The sequence below is a fragment of the Colletotrichum chrysophilum genome, assembly GCF_026319265.1.
Source record: "Colletotrichum chrysophilum strain AFK26 chromosome Unknown scaffold_91, whole genome shotgun sequence".
Classification (NCBI taxonomy): domain Eukaryota; kingdom Fungi; phylum Ascomycota; class Sordariomycetes; order Glomerellales; family Glomerellaceae; genus Colletotrichum; species Colletotrichum chrysophilum.
The window spans coordinates 92,280-112,116 of NW_026517378.1; the positions used below are offsets into that span (position 1 = coordinate 92,280).

At 56.0% G+C, this 19,837-nt stretch overlaps 6 protein-coding genes across 6 annotated transcripts; 5 read left to right on the top strand and 1 right to left on the bottom strand.

Moving 5' to 3' along the window:
* Positions 1-790: 790 nt before the first annotated feature.
* On the top strand, positions 791-2,280 carry COL26b_009452 (uncharacterized protein; the record flags this gene model as incomplete). Its single annotated transcript, XM_053182180.1, has 2 exons — positions 791-811; positions 895-2,280. The coding sequence occupies 2 exons, from the start codon at positions 791-793 to the stop codon at positions 2,278-2,280; spliced, it is 1,407 nt and encodes a 468-aa protein (XP_053033870.1).
* Positions 2,281-2,684: 404 nt separating this feature from the next.
* Positions 2,685-3,137, bottom strand: COL26b_009453 (uncharacterized protein; the record flags this gene model as incomplete). Its single annotated transcript, XM_053182181.1, has 1 exon — positions 2,685-3,137. One exon carries the CDS (start codon positions 3,135-3,137, stop codon positions 2,685-2,687), a length of 453 nt encoding a protein of 150 aa, XP_053033871.1.
* A 1,036-nt stretch (positions 3,138-4,173) lies between these two features.
* On the top strand, positions 4,174-5,058 carry COL26b_009454 (uncharacterized protein; the record flags this gene model as incomplete). Its single annotated transcript, XM_053182182.1, has 3 exons — positions 4,174-4,390; positions 4,459-4,604; positions 4,678-5,058. 3 exons carry the CDS (start codon positions 4,174-4,176, stop codon positions 5,056-5,058), a joined length of 744 nt encoding a protein of 247 aa, XP_053033872.1.
* A 1,049-nt stretch (positions 5,059-6,107) lies between these two features.
* On the top strand, positions 6,108-13,277 carry COL26b_009455 (Type I Iterative PKS; the record flags this gene model as incomplete). The annotated part of the gene is made up of 4 exons (XM_053182183.1): positions 6,108-7,389; positions 7,720-8,358; positions 8,529-9,156; positions 9,245-13,277. The coding sequence occupies 4 exons, from the start codon at positions 6,108-6,110 to the stop codon at positions 13,275-13,277; spliced, it is 6,582 nt and encodes a 2,193-aa protein (XP_053033873.1).
* A 2,082-nt stretch (positions 13,278-15,359) lies between these two features.
* On the top strand, positions 15,360-17,946 carry COL26b_009456 (uncharacterized protein; the record flags this gene model as incomplete). The annotated part of the gene is made up of 4 exons (XM_053182184.1): positions 15,360-15,661; positions 15,726-15,997; positions 16,051-16,421; positions 16,483-17,946. 4 exons carry the CDS (start codon positions 15,360-15,362, stop codon positions 17,944-17,946), a joined length of 2,409 nt encoding a protein of 802 aa, XP_053033874.1.
* Positions 17,947-18,776: 830 nt separating this feature from the next.
* COL26b_009457 (uncharacterized protein) lies at positions 18,777-19,820 on the top strand (the record flags this gene model as incomplete). The annotated part of the gene is made up of 1 exon (XM_053182185.1): positions 18,777-19,820. One exon carries the CDS (start codon positions 18,777-18,779, stop codon positions 19,818-19,820), a length of 1,044 nt encoding a protein of 347 aa, XP_053033875.1.
* Between the last annotated feature and the right edge of the window lie 17 nt (positions 19,821-19,837).

The window sequence follows — 19,837 nt, forward strand, 5'->3', positions numbered from 1 at the left end:
TTTACACCGATTCGAATCGTTGTCAGTCGGTTTTTGTGTTTGGTAACAGCGAAAGCCAGGAAAGACGGGCATACCAGTAGGTACCTCCGTATGAAGTTTACCATCGTTTTTTTCCTTCGTTTGTCTGATACCCGTGTGCCTTCGAGCTGGGACTCCCGTAGTTGATATTGAGAACACTTTACTCGTCGTGCTTCGTCAAAACACAATATACTATCAAACACAGACGATTTGCCTCATTGAAGAAATGTTCCATATAGAATGCGTCGAGTGTCTGTTTTTACAACCCCGTAGTCTTGTGTGAACGGGCCAAAAGCGGGGTGGTTTATTAACTACTTATCTAAGATCAGAGTTGAGCGAACGAAATGGGACGGCTGGTCTGATTTTACTTCAAACGTTAAATCCCCCCGAGGAACCGAGACCAGCCAACTCTCATCAAAAGACATTAAACACAAACATGCACACACGCGCGCGCACACACGTACGCAGGGAGAGAGAAGGAAACTGGCTACTCACCTATCACTGTTCAGCCCCCCTCTGTTGCACGAATGAAGAGTTTCGAATCAATTGACCATCCCGTCGACATTTCCCTTGTCGTGGGCAGCACAAGCACATCCGCCGATGTATCCGCCAATACGCCGGCTGGCGACAGGCCTCACACCAGTCTCCGGGTTATCTTGGCCTATTCTGCGCCCTCGTTGCCGTCAGTAATACCACACGGCAAAATCCGTGGGAGTAATGAAATGTGTGACAAATAGCTGAGCATGTATACAGTCTTCAATCCTTCTTCACTATGTTTACCGTCTACCTAATAGTAAGTCGGTCGGAGGAAATGAAACGCTAGTTGAATCACGAAATCAAAGGACCGCAAGCTGATTTGCAATTGATTCATTTCAGCCATACCTCACATCAGAGGTTGGTTTTGCCGTCTCCCAAGTCTCGCTGGTCCTCCTCGCTGGCCCTTTGTCTGGCCTGACGGTGGCGCCCATCATGGGCGTCCTGAGCGACCGCTCCGGCCGCCGCCTCGGCCTTTTCACAACCGGCTGCGTTGCCATGGCCGCTTGCCAGATCATCCTGGCGTGGTCCCGCGACCTCGTCGGCGGCAACCCGGCCGCTACAAAATGGGTGAGCGCTGCCGCCGTCTACATGGGCTGTATCAGCGCGCGTGCTTCCGTCGTTGGCTACCGCGCCATGGCTATCGACAACATCCCACCCCGGCAGCAGCCAGTCTTCAACCTCGCGAGCGGTCTCATGTCCGCCTCAGGGGCCATCATCACGCTTGTCGTCGGCGTCGTAACGCCTTCCTTCAAGGCCATCACCGCTGTGTGCGCCGTCCTCATCACGCTCAGCATCTTTCCCTTATGGGCTGTCCACAAGCCACCCGGCGTGGATCGCCAGGCCGTTGACCGGGGAGAAAGCGACCGCTTCGGGGCGGTGTCAGCCATCTTGTCGGTGCCGCGGACGCTGTGGGATGCGGCGCGACATCTTCCACCATGGATCAACCGCACATGCAAGATCCAGATCCTGTCGCAGTATGCGTGGTTCCCCGTCTCTCACTACTTGAGCAAATACCTTCAAGACAGCTGTATGTCAATCACCGTCGCCCTTCCGCAGCAAGCAAGCTGTTACCTTGCCCCAAGCCCTGATATTGAGTGCTTCTCTCTGCTCCGCCGTTCTTTCGGGCTGACCAAATGGAAACCAGATGTTGCCACTCTTGGAAGGGGCTCCGAAGCTGTCGCGCCGGACGTCAGCGCACGAGCTAGCGTCCGCGTCCTTCTGATAGCCGAGGTCGGCGCCGTTCTCCTGCAGATGACGGTCGTCCGGCTGTGGGACGCGTCGTCAGCGTCGACGAAGCCCCTTCGACGGTTCATGGACGAGGACATGGTGGCGCTGCGGCGCGTGTGGGCTCTGGCTTTCGCGGCGCTGGCCGTGTCGACGCTGGCCGCAGTTGTGTTCCGAGCCTCGTTCCCGGCGGCGCCCATCTGCGCTGCCAGCATTATGATCATTTCGCCCCTGAGTGTATGGGTGCCCTTCACTATCATCTCGTACGAGACAGCCGTGGTACACGAAGAGAAAGGCGGTGACCATTCGACCCCTCGGTCGTCTGCCACTCGCTTTTCTATCCATGAGATGGCCATCACAGTGGGTCAGGGCCTGGCTGTCTTGACGAGCGGCCTCATCAGTTTGGGGATCGAACACATGGACACGGGACTTAGCAACACAACCGCATTTCTGTTTGCTCCCGCCGCCGTGGCTGCCGTGGTTGCTGCTCTCCTGTGCTGAGAAATCTTAGAGTTGAGGATACATAATCATATCCTAACAGATCAATCACTTTTTAGTGGATGAGAAAAGTTTTCAACCTGCACCTAGGCCTGGTTTCGAGAAATATCACGCACGAACCCTGTTCCTGTTTACAGGTGCTTAATCTACGTGATTGCTGTGTACCACAATCAAACACGTCGATTTTTTTGTTTGGTCTTGAATGCATGAACTACCGTTGAATTTATAGATGGGTATGACCTGTTCATCTAGACTCAGACGGGCCGAAGCTCTGCCTCCCCCATCACACTGCCTTCTCGCTTTGGTTCCTCTTCACCAAGATACGCAGCTCAACCCTTCCTCGTCACATGGATATTTAGGCTTGACCTACGGTTGTGTTCGCGTTAAGCTCGAAATCATTTCGGGAGCTATAGGGTACTTACTAGCTGCCAGTCTGAAGGGTAAGGCACAGCATGGACGGTCAGCTTGTCCATATCGGGCACTGGGCTCTCGAGGATGATGTTGACTAGGTACGACGTGCAGTGGATGGTGTGGCTGTAGTTGAAGGGCGGATCGAAGCCCTTGGTCAGCCACAGGTGCGTCTGACGCAGCGTGTACATGCAGTGAACGACGTGCTCGCGCTTCGTTAGCCACAGAGCCGTCAGGACGCGGTTTGCCGGGTTGACCTCGACGGTGCCCTCAGCGTCGTAAAACCTGTGCCACGGTCCCGCGTCGAGGAACCCGCGGATCAGCTCCTGGTTGTCAGGGTCCTCGACAAGCTCGCGCCGGTACCAGTGGAAGCTGATGGGATCCCACGCGCATCCACGCTCATATGCAACTTCTGGCCTGGCGCCGTTTGGTGCGCACAAGTACCCGGACATGTCGAGCTGCGGACAGCTATTGCAGCTTCGAAAGAGACCTCCCTTCATAACCGTATCGCGGAGCATGTTGTAGAGCCATGCTGCGGTCATGACTAACGCCAGCAGTAAGACACAAGTCGATGCCGTATTTAGTATAGGCCGCCTTCGGCGGCTGCTGAGTGCTACTGCCTCCGTGGCTGGAGTTGAGAATGAGTGGTAATCGGATTCATCTTGTTGCGATCTCCAATGCATAATGGTGTGTTTCCCAAAAACACCATAAGGTAGGTTCTATTCTATCACTCTGTTGTTAAGTTGTGCCTTCATCTTTTTCCTGCTCCCTACTTAGCTTTGAAGACTACCCAACTGAACCTCTAGATATCTTCCTCCCAGTCCACAACGAATGACCTCTCGCTCGCCGCCACAGCGAATACATTGACATCGGCGACTACCTGCACCGCTCGTGGAGGAAACATTGCGAGCCGATAAGTAAGTTAAAGTTCCCGGGGAGTGGGGCTGTACGGGCTTTTAAGCTACGGGGCCGACCGGAACCTAAAGCTCCTCGCTGGTCAGCAGCGCCGGGCCGCTCACCTATCGCAAAATAACCTTGTCACTAGCAGCGCTGGTGGTTGTCAGGCTTTTTCTCATGGCGATTGCTCTGTTCAGAGAGCAAGAAAATTACGGGTAGTTCGATTGATGGGCAGGGGTCATATGACTGGGCGGGCTGTTGTTCTGACCCGTTTTGGAACGAACACTTCCTGCAGCATCACTAACTAAGCTGGAAGCTTATTGGAGGAGCAGGTTGGTGAACATAGCTCCGTCACCCACTTGTACTTGGATTATGGGGCATTTGTGTTGAGTAGCACAATAGTTCTTCAGGAATATGCGGTTCTGGAAGTGCGACCGGCGGGGCAATGTCGCCTACGTGAGCCTTTCCACGTCGTCGCCCTGTGAAGTGGTCGACATGTCATTGGACGGCCACAACGCAAGACCAAATAACAGTCTGAGGACCTCGTGCGGGTGCTTCTTGGTCATCTTACTGTGCGTTTACTCCCTACCTATGACAATCCTGGTACTGGCGACGGCCAAGGTCAGCCTCTGGCTCGCGGCGCCTCTTGGGAATGATCCAAACGGCTTCGTCCCGGCCTCTGTGGGCGGGTCGCCGCGCTGGAGGACTTTTGTACGCAACGAAAGCAACCCGTACCACATACCGGACAACGTGTTTGCGAGCGAGATTAAGACGAGAGAGACCGTCGAGAGGCTGATCCAGACGCACTGTAAGTGACGGACGATCCCCTTCCCGCCCGGCAATTATGGGAAGAGGCTCTGATCAGAAGAGAGACAGCTTCGGCGGTCCGCATCAACGGCCGTCACGCCCGCTGGGTCCATGACGACGGCAGCAAGTCCACCTTGCAGGCAACATTCACGCCGCCTAGCATGGGCCAAGACCAAGTCTACTTCATACGGGGTCTATATCAAATGCGCTGCATAGTAAGCTTACCGTGTTTTTCCGCTCGCTGACGCCGCATCTTCCCCCTGTTCTTCTGACCTGATCTCGTGACAGATTGTCCTATTGGAAGCCTACGGGACCAGCATCAACCGCCAAACGAACATCACAGACGCCACACACAAGACCAAGACCAACGGTGACAAGAAGGGAGAAGATGACGACGACCGCGACGTCTGGCACTGGCCGCCCGAGCACGTGGCCTACTGCCTCAACGTCTTGGCGGACGCCGTGCAATGTACGGCGGACGCGACGCCGCTCTCCTTCGTGAACGGTTTCGGGTCCGGACATCTCACTGACGGGCAGCAGGCGTGGTGCCGGGATTGGGATTCCCTACGCGCGTGGGCCGCGGATGAGGAGCGCAGCGTGGACGCGGCCCAAGGAGGCGCTGCGCTTACGGGGTCGTTCGGCAGGTTGTGGCGTACTATTTTGCCCTGAGATGTTTTCGTTTTTTCCCTTCTCTCTTGTTCATCTTGTGCGGCCACATTCTGCCCTGAAAGATGGATGGATAGTGACTGGGCTGTAAGTGGACTGAGAGGCAATGGGATCCTACTATAAGTCGGTCGATTCCGAGAGATGGGGAAAATAGGTGCTCTCAGCCCTTTGGTTCCAGGCGTTTTTACATCAAACCCGTGTAGATCCAGTACTGTAGAAGAGGAAGGCCTTGATAGGGGCCCAAATATAATCTTCTGTTTTACCAAAGCTGTTTGATTACTATGGACTAACTTTTCGCCGCTTGACTGGACAGGTTCGAAGAACATGTAACATAATAAGGTGATGGGTGATAGATTGTAGTGGTCTGAGATAGTCGTTGTCTGCATGGGACGAAGAATTTAGATGCACTAAGTAACAAATACATTAGTACCTAAGTACGGCACTCATGACGGTTCACTACTTCATGATTAGAGAAGGCGCATTTGTAATAGTAGCTGGATGCACTCGCGAACGAAATCCTATGCAAAGAAGGACTGTTTTTCTTCAACTTTCCTAGATTCCCATCCCCATTGTGGCCTCGGCGTAGAAAAACATAGGCACCCCAGAAGTGGTTACTGAGAAACTTCCGGCCCATCGGAGTATCAGCGGAGGCAAAAGCATATATAGCAAACTCAATCAACGGATAGCCGTTTGAGAAGAACCAGCGGCAGCATGGTGATTCGGGGTTGGAGATGTTATTCCGATCAACACACCGTGTGGAGCTCCACCAGCTGCGTTTTTGTTAGTATAGAATAACAACAGGTAAAGGTTTTGCTTGTTCGTACGATGGCTATGGTAAACTATTACTACTTCTACTGTATCTCATACCATGACGTAAATGATTAATTCGGCAGACCGTACCCACGCATGCCTACTACCAGTCTTCTTAAATTGTCATTGTCCTACTTGCCTACTGATTAGCAACCATATTTCATCGGTTCCTTACCTCCCACATCCTTTTGCTATCAAACACCGAGGGAATCACTCACATCCATTCACCCCTAATCCAAACCATGCCGGCGGCCGCCACTCCGGAGCCTATCGCCATCTGTGGTATGGCCGCCCGCCTGCCCGGCGAGGTGCGCACCCCGGCTGAGTTCTGGGACATGCTGATGGCCAAGCGCAATGGGCTGGTTGATTGGCCGCGCAGCAGCAGCAACGGCACCAGCGACAAAGAAAGGTCTCCCGCGGCCACCGGGCGGTTCGATGCCGCCGGCTTCCAGAGCGACACGACCGCCAAGAACACCCTCCAGGCACCGCAGGCATATCTACTAAACCACGTGTCGATGGGAGACTTTGATCCCAGCTTCTTCCCTGTCGGGGCCAAAGAGGCTTCCCGCATGGACCCAATGCAGCGTCAGCTCCTCGAAGTCGCCTATGAGTGCGCCGAGAACGCTGGCGCCGCCCGGAACCTGTTCGGCGGCAACACTAGCACCAGCACTACATCCGGCATCGGCATCGGCACGCGAGAGACGGCCTCAGATTTTGCCGCACGGAAGGATGTTGGCGTCTTTGTCGGCGTCTTCGGCGAGGACTGGCTCCAGGAGAACGTCATGGACAGCCAGCTGGCCGGCCTATACCGCGGCACGGGCTTCCTCGACTTCCTACAGGCGAATCGCGTCAGCTTCGCCATGGACTGGCAAGGGCCCAGCATTGTCGTCAAGACGGGCTGTTCGGCCAGCCTTGTGGCGCTCAATATGGCCTGCCACAGCCTACGTGCCGGCGAGTGCGCTGCCGCCGTCGTGCTGGGCGTCAACCTCATCACCTCGCCACTCATGACGCTGCTGTACACGGCGCAGGGTCTCCTGAGCCCCTCGGGCTGCTGCAGGACCTTTGACGCAGCCGCCAACGGTTACGGCCGCGGCGAGGCCGTCAACGCCGTTTTCCTGCGGCGGCTCTCGGACGCCGAGCGAGCCGGCGACCCCATCCGGGCGCTGGTGCGAGCCAGCGCCACGGGCCATGACGGCCGCAAGGTCGGGCAGCTCAAGCCGGACGCTGCGGCGCAGGAGTTGCTGATCCGCAAGACGTACGCGCTGGCGGGCATCCCGGACTCGCAGTTCGGGGACACGGCGTGGATCGAGTGTCACGGAACAGGCACCGCCGTCGGCGATCCCATCGAGATGCGGTCCGTCGCCAACGTCTTTGGCCGCGACGGCATTATCGTTGGCAGCGTCAAACCCAATGTCGGCCACTCGGAGGGCGCTGCTGGTCTAACGGCCCTGATTAAGGCCGTGCTATCGCTAGAGCACGGCGTGATACCGCCCAACATTTTTTTCAACACGCCCAACCCTCTCAGTACGTTTCAATCTCAGTCTCAGGCTTCCTCACTCTTACTTTCACTTTCATCATCACTATCACTTTCATCATCGCTATCACTTTCATCATCGCTATCACGCTGGCCTCCCTTTTCGCTCTCGACTCGACTCTGAATCGTAATCTTACACTTAGTCTCATTCCCACCTTCACACTCACTTTCACCCTTACGTTTTACCTTCCCTTTCACCTTAAACTTTCCCCCTCACTCTCACATTCACTTTGACTTTTACTCTCTTTCTCCATCTCCGTCTCCATCTCCTTTTTACCCTCGCTCAACGTTCCAAATCACGTAACTCACCTTATCTATAGTCCCCTGGCAGGCGGCCAAGCTCCGAGTCCCGGTCAACCCTCTGTCGTGGCCCGACGGCCGCAGGAAACGGGTCAGCGTCAACTCCTTTGGAGTTGGCGGCTCCAATGCCCACGTAATTGTCGAAGACGGCAGACCGTCCAAATCTCTGTTGCCTCGGGCTCCCACCGAGGCGGCCCTTAACTTGCTCCTTTTCAGCGCCACCCATCCTTGGTCGCTGCAGAAACAGGTCCTCAACCATCGAAACTACCTCCTAGAACGACTGCCCGCCTCGCGTCAGGACGTAGGCAGCCTTCTCCATGATTTGGCCTACACGCTCGGTTGCCGACGCCATCACTTCCCTCTGCGGACGTATACTGTGGTTCGAGTGCAACAAGAGCCCGAAAATGAGGATGAGGGCAAGACAAAAGCAGCCGAGAGCGGGTTGCTGAGTTTCGGCGACGCAGACCATTCCGGCCAGATTCAAGACAAGACGCCGCCGCCCCGTGTCGCCTTTGTCTTCACAGGACAGGGCGCTCAGTATGCTCATATGGGTTACGAGCTGCTCCGCGATAACAGTGTGTTTGCCGACAGCATCCGCTACCTGGACCAGTGCCTGAAGACCCTACCGGAGGCTCTGGCACCCAAATGGACTCTTTTTGGTAAGCCGCTCGCCCGTTTTCATAAGTCAGCGAATACGGCATCCGATATGGAGTGATTGTTTTCCGGGCTTGGTTTCGCGTCTGTCTTTGTCCCTGCATTAAACTGAAATGAACCCGCCGCTTACTCAACACAGAAGAGCTTTCTAAACCAGCTCCGTACAGCCTCATAGAGGAGACTAGATACTCGTTGCCCTGCTGCACCGCCGTCCAGATCGGTCTCGTCAACATGTTCCGGGCCTGGGGCGTCTTGCCCGCGGCCGTTGTCGGCCACTCAAGCGGCGAAGTCGCCTCGGCCTATTCGGCAGGCATCCTTTCAGCCCGCAAGGCCATCATCATAGCCTATCTACGAGGCATGGTACTGGACGAGGTAAAGGATGAGAACGGCAAGGCGCGGACGCGGCGGCCGGGCATGATGGCCACAATCGGCTTGGGAGCCGCGCAGACTGAAAAGTTTCTCGGTTACGGCGCTGTCGTTGCCTGCCACAATAGTCCGAGCAATACGACCGTTTCTGGCGATGCGGACGCGGTACAGGAAACCCTTCGAAAAGTTGCCGAGGCGGATCCGCGAATCCGTTGCCACGCCCTCCGGGTCCGAACGGCCTTCCACTCCCATCACGTCGGGCCGAGCGCCCTCAAGTATGAGGAGCTGCTAAGACCGATTCTCGACGGGGTAGAGACCGGCAGCCGACCCTTGGCATCGCCTTCGCTATATAGCAGCGTCTCGGGGTCTCTTGAAGCAGACGCCGCGAAGCTGGTGGGGAGCGCGCGATACTGGCGAGACAGCCTTGAGAAGCCCGTGTAAGCCATACTTGTTCTTTTGTCTCGATGATGATTCCACGGACAAACAGATTCGCATGGAACATTAAAAAGCTGATTCTGAGTGCAGAATGTTCCGGCAAGCTCTGGAACAGCTGGTTAACCGGGAGCATGACAACAACCCGCTCCTCCTACTTGAAATTGGGCCTCATCCCGCACTCAAAAAGCCTATCGGAGAGACGTTATCGGCCCTTGAGGCGTCGTCATCGTCATTATCCACGACATCTGAGCCACAAGCTTCGCACATCGCGACCTTGCGCCGCGGCGAGAGGTCCGACGAGGCCATGTTACGAACGGTAGGGGAGCTGTTCGTGCGCGGAGCTCTCACGGAGGCGAACATGGAGTCCATCTTCAGACCAGATGGGTCTGCCTCTCCTGCTCCACATTGCCTGACCGACCTGCCTCCTTATGCATGGCACCACGGCACGCAGTATTTGGATCCGCCGCGCGTGGCCAGCGTTTACAAGAGCGCGCGGCATCTCCCTCATGAGCTGCTTGGCGCCCGGGTCCCGGATGCCACCGACATCGAGCCGTGCTGGCGCTGTATTCTGGAGCCCGAAGACCAGCCCGCATGGCTGGGCCACCACGTCATCGACGGCCAGGTAGTCTTTCCCGCCGCCGGGTTCGTCGCCATGGCGGGCGGGGCTGTTCATCGGCTTAGGCCCGGCCATGTTGCCGACAAGAGTTACGTCATGCGCAACGTCTCTATCAGGTCGCCGCTGGTAGTCCCACAAGGATCGACTTTCGAGCTCTTCACGAGGCTCTCGCAGGCTCAACACCAAGACCAAGACTCGGGCGACGGTGCCATCGAGGACAATTGCCCGGAGAGCACGTGGTATGATTTCCACATCATGGCCTTGGTGCCAGATCGTGATGGTGATCAATGGACCAGCCACTGCCGAGGCTTGGTTGCCGCTGGCGGTGTCGCTTCGGCCGCATTTTCGAATGGCAAGCCGTGTCATGGCGGCACCGGCATCGGCGCCGGTTGCGGCCCCGCTGGGGGTCGGCGGGTCGGCCTGGACGGTGGTGGCGACGGCGATGCACGGACCGTTGACTCCGCCGAGTGGTACTCCATCGCCGACTCGGTCGGCCTGTCGTACGGCCCCTCGCTGCAGGGCCTCCAAGACATCACAGCGTCCACCTCACGTCTGTTGGCATCGGCCAGTGTTTACGACTACGATGAAGACGAAGACGAAGCAGGGTATGCGCTGCATCCGGCCGTCTTGGATATGGGGCTCCAGTTGAACCTAGTCGCCATGTGCCAGGGGCTCGGCGAAAAGTGCGACCTACTCTTGCTACCAACCTACATTGAGGAGATTTCGGTGGAAGCAGATACCACACGTCTGCTGCAGAACAGGGAAAACAGCCCCCAGGCTCGGGATGGCAGACTGAAGATGCGCGCCGAGGTCAGTTGGTTGCGGAAGGGTAGAAGCCTTCAAGGCACCGTCACCGCCACTGCCAACGGCCACGAAATCTCTCACGACGATGATATTCTTCCCCGGCTTTCCATGCGAAACGTCAAGTTCATGGCCAAACCGCCGCGGGCCCGGCACACTCCCCAAAACGCCCCTCTGGCGACAACGCAGCCCCATCTTGCGTCCGTCTTTGAATGGGCCCCGGACGCCGAACTCGTTGATATGGACAGGGTCGATTCAGTGGTTGAAATGGCCCGGCTGCTCGCCTTCAAGAACCCGCGCGTTCGCGTCTGCGTCTTCGCTCCCGACGGCGACGTAGCCCTGGTCTCCGCCGTCATGCGAGCCCTCGAGACCCAGGCCATGTCCAACGGTAACGTATTGGCATCCCTGACGTACGCGGCCGCCACGACGGCAGAGCTGGGTCTGGCTCAGCTTTCTCTGCAAGAGGGCGAACAATATCATGTGAAATTCGCTCCCACGTGGCTGGACATGTCTAAACTCCTCTCGGCCCAGCTGGAAAATCATAGCGGTTTTGACCTTGTTCTCGTCGATGGGCCCGCCGCCTTGACCAGGCTGTGCTCCATCTCGGCTCCTTATGAAAGTCCTTTGCCCGTTAATCCCGGGGGATGGTTCCTGGTCGACCGGTATAGTGGCGAGGCCAAGACTGAGACTGAGACCGACAGGAAGCTGGAGCAGCTCGGCTTCACACTTGTGCGCCTGCATTCTCCCTCCTCTGATCGTACAAACAAAGGATTTCACGCGGCGAGAGCTTTGCTGCCCGGTCACAGGAAACACTCCGGCTCGAGACAGCGACGTGTCGTCATCATACTCGCAACACCCGCACTCGAAGAGCTGGCCCGGTCACTCCAGAGCGCCTTGGAAGAGTCCGACTTACGCTCCGAGATTCGCGTTTGTCACTCCGGGGGCGAGCCGCTATCTTTCTATGACGATGACAACAAACAAACCGTCATCGTATCGATGCTGCACCTGGTACAGTCGCCGGCAGAGGAAGCACTCACTGCTAAGTCTTTCAAAAGCTACATTGACAGCCTCCTCGCGGCTCGGCAACCCCGCGTCTGGCTTCTCCCGCCCCTCCAGCTGGGTAGTACAGGACCGGCATCTCTGTGCCATTGGCCCGACCCAGCGTGGCTGATCGGTCTCACGCGCACAGCACGCACCGAGAACCCGGCACTAAACTTCACCACGGTCGAACTTGACAGGGTCAACACGCCCATCCGGATCGCGGCCGCCGCCGTAGCTCGCATCGTCGACAGATTAACCCAGCTCGGCCCCGAATCGGGGTCGGAGATCCTGCAGCATGACAGGCCGGACATGGACCGCGAGCTCGGCGTCACGCCGTACGGCACTGTTCTGATTCCCCGGATGGCATGGTCATCGCTCCATGACGCTGCCAGCTTTGTGGAAGCGGATACCGCGGACCACATTGGCAGTCCGGGACTTGTGTCGTTCCACGAGGACGCAAGCTATCTGCTGGTCGGTGGCCTCGGCGGGCTCGGGAGGTCCGTCTGCCGCTGGATGGCCGCACGGGGGGCACGCCACCTCGTGCTATTCTCTCGCTCTGCCGCTCAGCCCGAAGAGGCTACGCTTGCCTTGGTGGATGAGTTGGCCTTCATGGGCTGCGCCGCCGTCCGCGTAAGCGGGTGCGCAGAAGACCGCCTGGCTGTCGATCGCGCCGTCGCAGCAGCCGATCACTCTGCTCCTCGCGGGCTCGCCGGCGTCTTCCACATGCCCATGGTCCTCCGTGACCGGCCGCTAACGGACATGACCTGGGACGACTGGACCGCCGTCGTGGACCCCAAGGTGCGCGGTGCCTGGAACTTGCACAACACTTTGCGCCGCCGCCGGCGGGATAGGCTCGATTTCTTCGTCCTCTTCAGCTCAGTCAGCGGGGTTGTGGGCCAGCGCGGCCAGGCCAACTACAACGCGGCTAATGTCTTTCTCGACGCCTTCGCGTTGTACCGCCGCGGCCTCGGTCTCCCAGCTAGCGTGCTGGACCTCGGCATCGTTGGCGATGTAGGCGCGGTGGCGCGCGACAAGGCGCTGTCGGCGCAGTTCCGCAAGGCCGGCTACGTGTTCCTGGGAGAAGAGGCGGTTCTGCAGGCTGTGAGCATCGCCGTCAGCCCCTCCGCCCAGCCGCAGCTCGTTGTAGGCCTAGCGCGGGATCAGCAGGCCGACACCGCAACCCGGTCCGTCGTATGGAATCGCGACCCCCGTATGGTCAAGGGTTCGGGATTGGTATCTGAAGAAAGCGATCGACACGGCGGCGCGAGTGCCGCCGATGCCATCAAGAGAGAGACGCAGGACATCATCTCCTGGGCAAAGGAGTCCCCTATTGGGCTCGTGACCGACACCCGACGGGAGTCACTGGCATTCTGTCTCGGCAGGGCCGTCCACCAAGTGCTAGTGACGCCGCTGAAGCAGTTGTCGCTGACAAGGAACATCAACTCGCTGGGCCTGGACTCCTTCGCCGCCGTCGAGCTGACGGCCTGGATCCAACAGCACTTTGGCGTCCATCTCTCGACCATGGAGGCCAACACCAGCATCAGCCTGCTGCAGCTGGCCGATCTCGTCATGGACAGGATGGTGGTGAAGCACAGGCAGGCGAAACAGCCGGGAAAGCCTTGGATAGGCGGAAAACAGCCGCACGCAGCGATTGGGACAGCGTGATTGACGTGGCTAAGTAAACTTGTTGAATCTCTTTACGTTTCAGTGTCTACTTCTTCGTACTCCTCGCCTCCCTGGACAGTATAGTCGTTGCATGATCTGCACCTTGTTCATTGTTTGATTTCGGGCTCTGATCCACACAGGAGTCAGTCTTCAGTCCGAGGTCACCCATCCCTCAGTTTCTTTATGAAAAGTATTCAAGTTCAGCGCACTGCGCGTCTATTCGGGCATTGATCGTACTGCTCGTGAGCATGTTCAGGTTCTGTACCTCGGTTGTGTACTTTTGTTGATGTCTCATCACCTGCCTGCGGCTGCTTTCAAGGAATCTCAGCATGGACTTGATAATATGGGATACTTTCTCTTAAGTTTGCATTTCAGTACAGTGAAGACCCACTAAGAGAGATCATATAAATTCATTTAGATTGCAAGTGATATAGAGTGCCGAATTGAACAGCGTGATTGACATCGTTCCATTAGATAGAGTTGATATCTATAATGTCATACTTACTGTTACTTTAATTCCAAGCATTGCAGTTAAGCAGAAATCCGGTCAGCTTCAGAAAACGCGTTGGATGACAGGCTTAATCTTATGATCAGTGCTGCCGTGCCATGGAGCTGTTGAAGCATGATGCCGAGAGCATTAGGCTCCAGCAAAACGGGATTTTGTCACAGCTTGTCTTTCTACGCTTTAACAAAGCTACAGAGAGCGAAACAGTCTGTTAGGAAGACATGATGAGTAAACCGGAGACGGATTTGGCGGAGACCGGGTCCGATAAATCGGCGTCCGTGTTGCTTCCAGAGTACGGGGCCCGCTTTATGGTGGTCTCGCCGGGCCCGACCGGGAATAATTTCCTTTTCGTGTTCGAACCAGGCAAGATCAACACAGAGAGTCGCATTGACAAGCGTGATCCCTGTTAGTATCCACACCAACTCCGCAGACCGCCGTTGACCAAAGTCCCTTTCACCAGCTTTTCCGTTCACCAAGCAAACTGTGGAAATTTTTGCTCGTCTCTCATGGTCTCACGATGATGCCAGGCGTGCCTTTTTAAGAGTTTTCGCAGTCAAAACTTGACGAAACAAGGAGCGGCCGCCTCCAGGCAACAGAGCGGCCCTATATCCAAGAATTGCTTCATTGAATGGGCCCTCTTCGGAGCCGAGCTTCCTCTAACGGGTTGAGGAAGTTCGAATCAGGCTCTGGCCATTTGCCGTACTCCACTCCTCGGGCTGCTAAGTGCTTCTGGAAGCAAACGTGGGCCGTCCCGGCACACAAATGCCACCTCAAGTCGCGCCCGTTCTGTCTCGCATCGGGCAATTGGTTAAAACGGCTCAAGATGCATGCGTTCTGGCATGGATTCTTGCGAAGTCGCAAGCCAAGTCAGCCCATTGTCGTTGGCGGTCCACATTTGACGCGTCTCGATATAGACCTGCTCGCCCAAAATTGAAATGCCATGAGGTTTTCTGCTTGATTTCCTGATTTCTTCTTGAAACTCGGTTTTCGCGAAAGACGTCCTCGCTCTCTGATTGGCCGCAGCCTCTGGCATCTCTTGGTAAGTAACGACTTTCAACCCTGAATGCTCACCAAGACCACTCCACAACGGATACCCGGAACCGAACTTAATCTACATATGCCGTCTTTCAATCTCCATCTTCTACGTAACCCCGTCGCTAAGGTTTCGTGGCAGCTCCCAGCATCGGGCGTAACCCATCACGCGCAACCCATCACACATTACCCACCGGGCAAAACCCATCTCTCTTGAGGCGAATTTGCATCTTCTAATCGCAAAAGTTGTGAGACGTGAACTCAAGACACAGTTCGTCCAACGGAGGATCGGTCGCTATTGAAGCCGATAGAAGAGTTTCATCTGCGGACTCATCGTCATATCTCCACTTTGACGCTGGAGGTTTGACTTTCAGGCTCGACGAACCTGTTCTGGATCGTCGTCACACAGTCACCTTGGCGCATCCGGCTTGATTTTATAAAGAGGGTCTAAAAAGCTCTATGAAAGCCATATCTCACAAGCTCATCCAGCACTTCATCATATCTCTCAACACTTTTTCGGCGATCTCATAGTTGTGATGGCCATCATGTCAGACAAACCGTTCACAGTCCTCATCGCCGGCGGCGGTATAGCCGGCCTGACGCTCGCAAACATGCTCGAGAAGATCGGCGTCAACTACTTGATTCTTGAGGGTTATCGCGAGATGGCACCTCAAGTAGGTGCAAGCATCGGCATCCTTCCAAATGGTTGCCGCGTCCTGGACCAGATTGGCCTGTACGACGAGATCAGGAAACTCATCGATGGCCCTCTCTACGAGACGTCTCTTCGCCACCCTAAAGGAAACATGGTCACCAACTACTTGAACGTTGGAGGTCAAGTACGCGAAAGGTAAGTGGCAATAACCTGTCATGCCTGTGAGCGCGTTTTTGAACAGAGTTTGACATGTCTCCAGGCACGGATATGATACCGTCTTCGTGGACCGCCAAATGATCCTTGAAGTGTTGTGGCGCAACCTCAAGAATAAGGACAATATCCTTGTCAACAAAAAGGTGACAAAGGTCGAGCTTGAGCCATCGCGAGTCAAGGTGGAGACAGGCGATGGAAGTTCTTACTACGGAGACATCTTGGTCGGTGCAGATGGTGTCCACAGCAAGGTCAGAAATGAGATGTGGCGGCTTGCAGATGCTCTTGAGCCTGGCTATATTCCTGCCTCGGAGTACAAAGGTAAGTCTAGGCCCACTGAACTCTGTGGGAACAGCGACTAACAGATGAAACAGAGTGTCTTCCCACGGTCTACAAGTGCATTTTCGGCATTTCCATCGACAAGAGCTGGGAGCCACAGACTGTGCAGACGAACTTGAACAAGGGCTACTCTTACCTCATCATCAGTGGACCTAAGAACCGTGTTTACTGGTTCCTGTTTGTTAACATGGGTACGACTCACTACGGCCCTGAGCTCCCCAGCTTCACCAAGAAAGACGAAGAGACCTTGGCAAATGAGCACATGAACGACAAGATTCTGGAGAACCGCACCTTCAGAGATTTGTACTCGACCAAGATCTCATCCGTGCTCACCCCTTTACCCGAATATGTGTTCAAGAGGTGGCATTTCCAGCGCATCATGACCATTGGAGATGCGGCGCACAAGGTGGGACATCCCTGCCATCTCATCAATCGCCACGTGATCATGCTGACCACCATCATTACAGTTCGAGCCAATTGCCGGCCAGGGAGGCAACAGTGCAATCGAGACCGCTGCTGTCCTCGTCTCAAACCTCGCAACTATGCTAAAGAGCAAGACGCGCCCGTCAGACATCACCTCGGCCGACATCAACGCCGTATTCACCAAGACCCAAGCGACACGGGAGGCACGAACCCAGGCGCTCGTGAAGGCATCTCACGAAGAGCAGCGCTTCGCCGCCATGGAATCCCCTCTCCTGGAAGTGGTTGGTAATCACGTTGCTCCAATTCTTTCTCTCGACGAAAAGTGGGATCAGTGGTCCCAAAACATTGAGGGTGGGCACAAGCTCGAGATCATGGATGGTCCGAAACGTCCCCATGCCGTCCCATTCCATGACGAGCTGGCCAGCACTCCTCTAACTCCGTCCTACATCCCCAAGATCACAGTTGCCGCCGCGCTGTGCGGTCTGCTCTACATTGCGCAACACGCGCTTGTTCTGAATACGGGCCCAGAGGTTGTCGCTGTGAGCGCCTCGTTCGTTGGCGTGCCTGCAAAGACCACTTACACGGGGTTCCCATCAATCGACAATCTTCTCGCCATCTTCGTTTGGGCCTTCTCGGAACAAGTCGCTGGGCCCAATCCCAACGACAGAACCCAGTGCCTCTACTTCCTGATCAGTTTGATCCCCATCATCTACATCTGGACGGTCGAAGGCTACCGTAACGGCAACGTTCATTCCTTGGTTTCCATCCCGTCCATCTTTGGTATCTACCAGCTGCTCGGAATAGGAAAGGTCGCGCCATTCTACTTCCTCCTCAGCGTGTACACAACCAGCAGAAGCGTCTACGCCCGCACGACCGGCCGTCCCGTTCCTTCTCATGTCGCCAAGGTCATCCTACCCGCTCTGTGTCTTGGATACGCCATCCCCACGGCCCTCATGTTCCTGCCCCACGAGGATGCCGTCACTCAGCAGAACGCCATCGCTTTCTGGCAACCATTCCCTGTCTATGTCTCACTTCTCGCCTGGGCCGGTTCAAAGGTTGTGTATGCCATGAAGCCCACCAAGACCCTCGATTGGGAAGCCCTCGAGAACAAGGATCTCCCTTACCTTCAGTCTGGCTACGCTTTCTGCTTCTTCGCCACTGCCGTCACTCACATCAGCACATTCCTGTACGCCGGTCTCAACGCCTCCGTCTCCATCTCTGAGTCCTTCTTCGGTCTTCCCCCTTGGGACGCGATGACCATCGCTGGGTTCTGGAAGTACGACATGGTGCTTTGCTTCGCCTCCGTCGCGGTCTGGCTTCTTTACAGCGTGTTCGAGATGAGAAGATTCGGATACATCACGACCTCGGCGGCACTTAAGGCAGTTGGACTGACTCTGGCCGGTAGTGTGCTTGTGGGACCTTCTGCCACGTATGCAGGTGTCTGGGCCTGGAGAGAGTCGGTCATTGCGAGCTATGGCAAGGCCGTGACCAAGTCGAAGGAAGATTAAGGGTGACATCTCATGTCAGTGGGCCTATCTCGGACCTTCGCTTGCCTGTGTGCATGGAGCGCGTTATCTCTGTTGTATGAGCGGTGCAAATCTTTGTTATTTAATTAGGCACGTCATGGCACGGATAGGTATTCTCCAAATTGGGTAGAAGATTGGTAATCAAGAGACATATCCTGGTGTAATTCTGAAATATGCGTTTCTTTAGATAGTCCGCAATAAGGCAAGGCCGAGTCCTTCGCCCGGCAGTGCTGGTGATAGGGGCAGTTCAAGTCTTGGCTTTCTCGATGTTGCACACTTACCTCCACAAATGCTCCGACTTGCCGCCGCTAGAAGCCTGTACAAGCCGAAGATTCGGCCGTCACCTTAAATTTGCCCCTGTCCCAACGTCATCCATAGTAGTACCAGGTCTTCACTAGGGCCAACCGGTTGAACACAAGCACGAGATGATGGCTGTGCTCCCAGATCAACCCCACTACGCTAATGCAACCCGATGACTTCCCGCAACTTTAACAAGGAGTCAGGGATGTAAGACATCCACACAAGCACTCATGCAGCTTGATGACATCCCACTCGTCGACTTCATCCTTCTGAATACCGGCAAATTACCAATCATGATGTTTCTTGGCGTTATGATGCTCGCGTGCCGAAATGGATTGGCGTTGCGCGGCCTCATCCGCTGATAATCTCAACGGCAGTTCTTGGTTCTACCGACGATCTTGGCAATGCCCTCAACATGGCTATAAGAAGGCGATATGCACGTTGCTTGAAGTCTGGACCTAGCTATATCATCATTCACTTGTTACAATTGCTTAACTGTGAACTCGGATATCATGACCATCATTGGTAAAGCCATCACGGCATTCTGCCTCACAACTTTCCTCAACACAATGCCAGCCACCGCTCAAAACATGTCTTTTGGCGCCGACAACTTCTACCGCAGCGAGAACGTCACCCTACAGCCCATCACCATCCAGACGCAATTCAACACCACGGTCGCCGGTAATCTCTTCACCCCAAACAACCTCGCGCGCAACAGTACCTCCCCGGCCATCGTCGTCAGCCACCCTATGGGCGCCGTCAAGGAACAAAGCGCAAACCTCTATGCCACCAAGCTGGCCGAGCAGGGTTTCGTCACTGTGTCCATCGACATGCCCTTCTGGGGCGGCAGCTCAGGCGAGCCGCGCAACGCCGTTGCTCCAGAGCTCTACGCCGAAGCTTTCAGCGCCACTGTAGACTACCTCGGCGGCCAATCCTTCGTCGACCGCGAGCGCATCGGTGGTCTGGGCATCTGCGGCAGCGGCTCCTTCGTCATCAGCGCAGCCAAGATTGATCCGCGCCTGAAGGCCGTCGCCACGGCGAGCATGTACGACATGGGTGCGGCCGCCCGCGACGGCTTGCAGAAGGCGCAGAGCGTCGAGCAGCGCAAGGAGATCATTGCCTCAGCAGCCCAGCAGCGGTGGGTCGAAGCTGCCGGCGGCGAGACCGAGTACACCGGCGGCACCACCCACGAGCTCACTGAGGACACGCCTGCTGTCCAACGCGAGTTTTACGACTATTACCGCACCCCTCGCGGCGAGTTCACCCCTGAAGGCTCGTCGCCCAACCTCACCACGCACCCGACCCTCACCAGCATGGTCAAGTTCATGAACTTCTACCCGTTCAACGACATTGAGACGATCTCGCCCCGCCCGATGCTTTTCATCTCTGGCGATCAGGCGCACTCTCGCGAGTTCAGCGAGGCAGCCTATGCCCAGGCGTGCGAGCCGAAGGAGCTTGTTTGGGTTCCGGGTGCTGGACATGTTGATCTCTACGACCGCGTGGGGCTCATCCCGTTTGGCAAGCTTACCCAGTTCTTCCAGACTAACCTTGCCTAAATCCATTAGAGGAACAA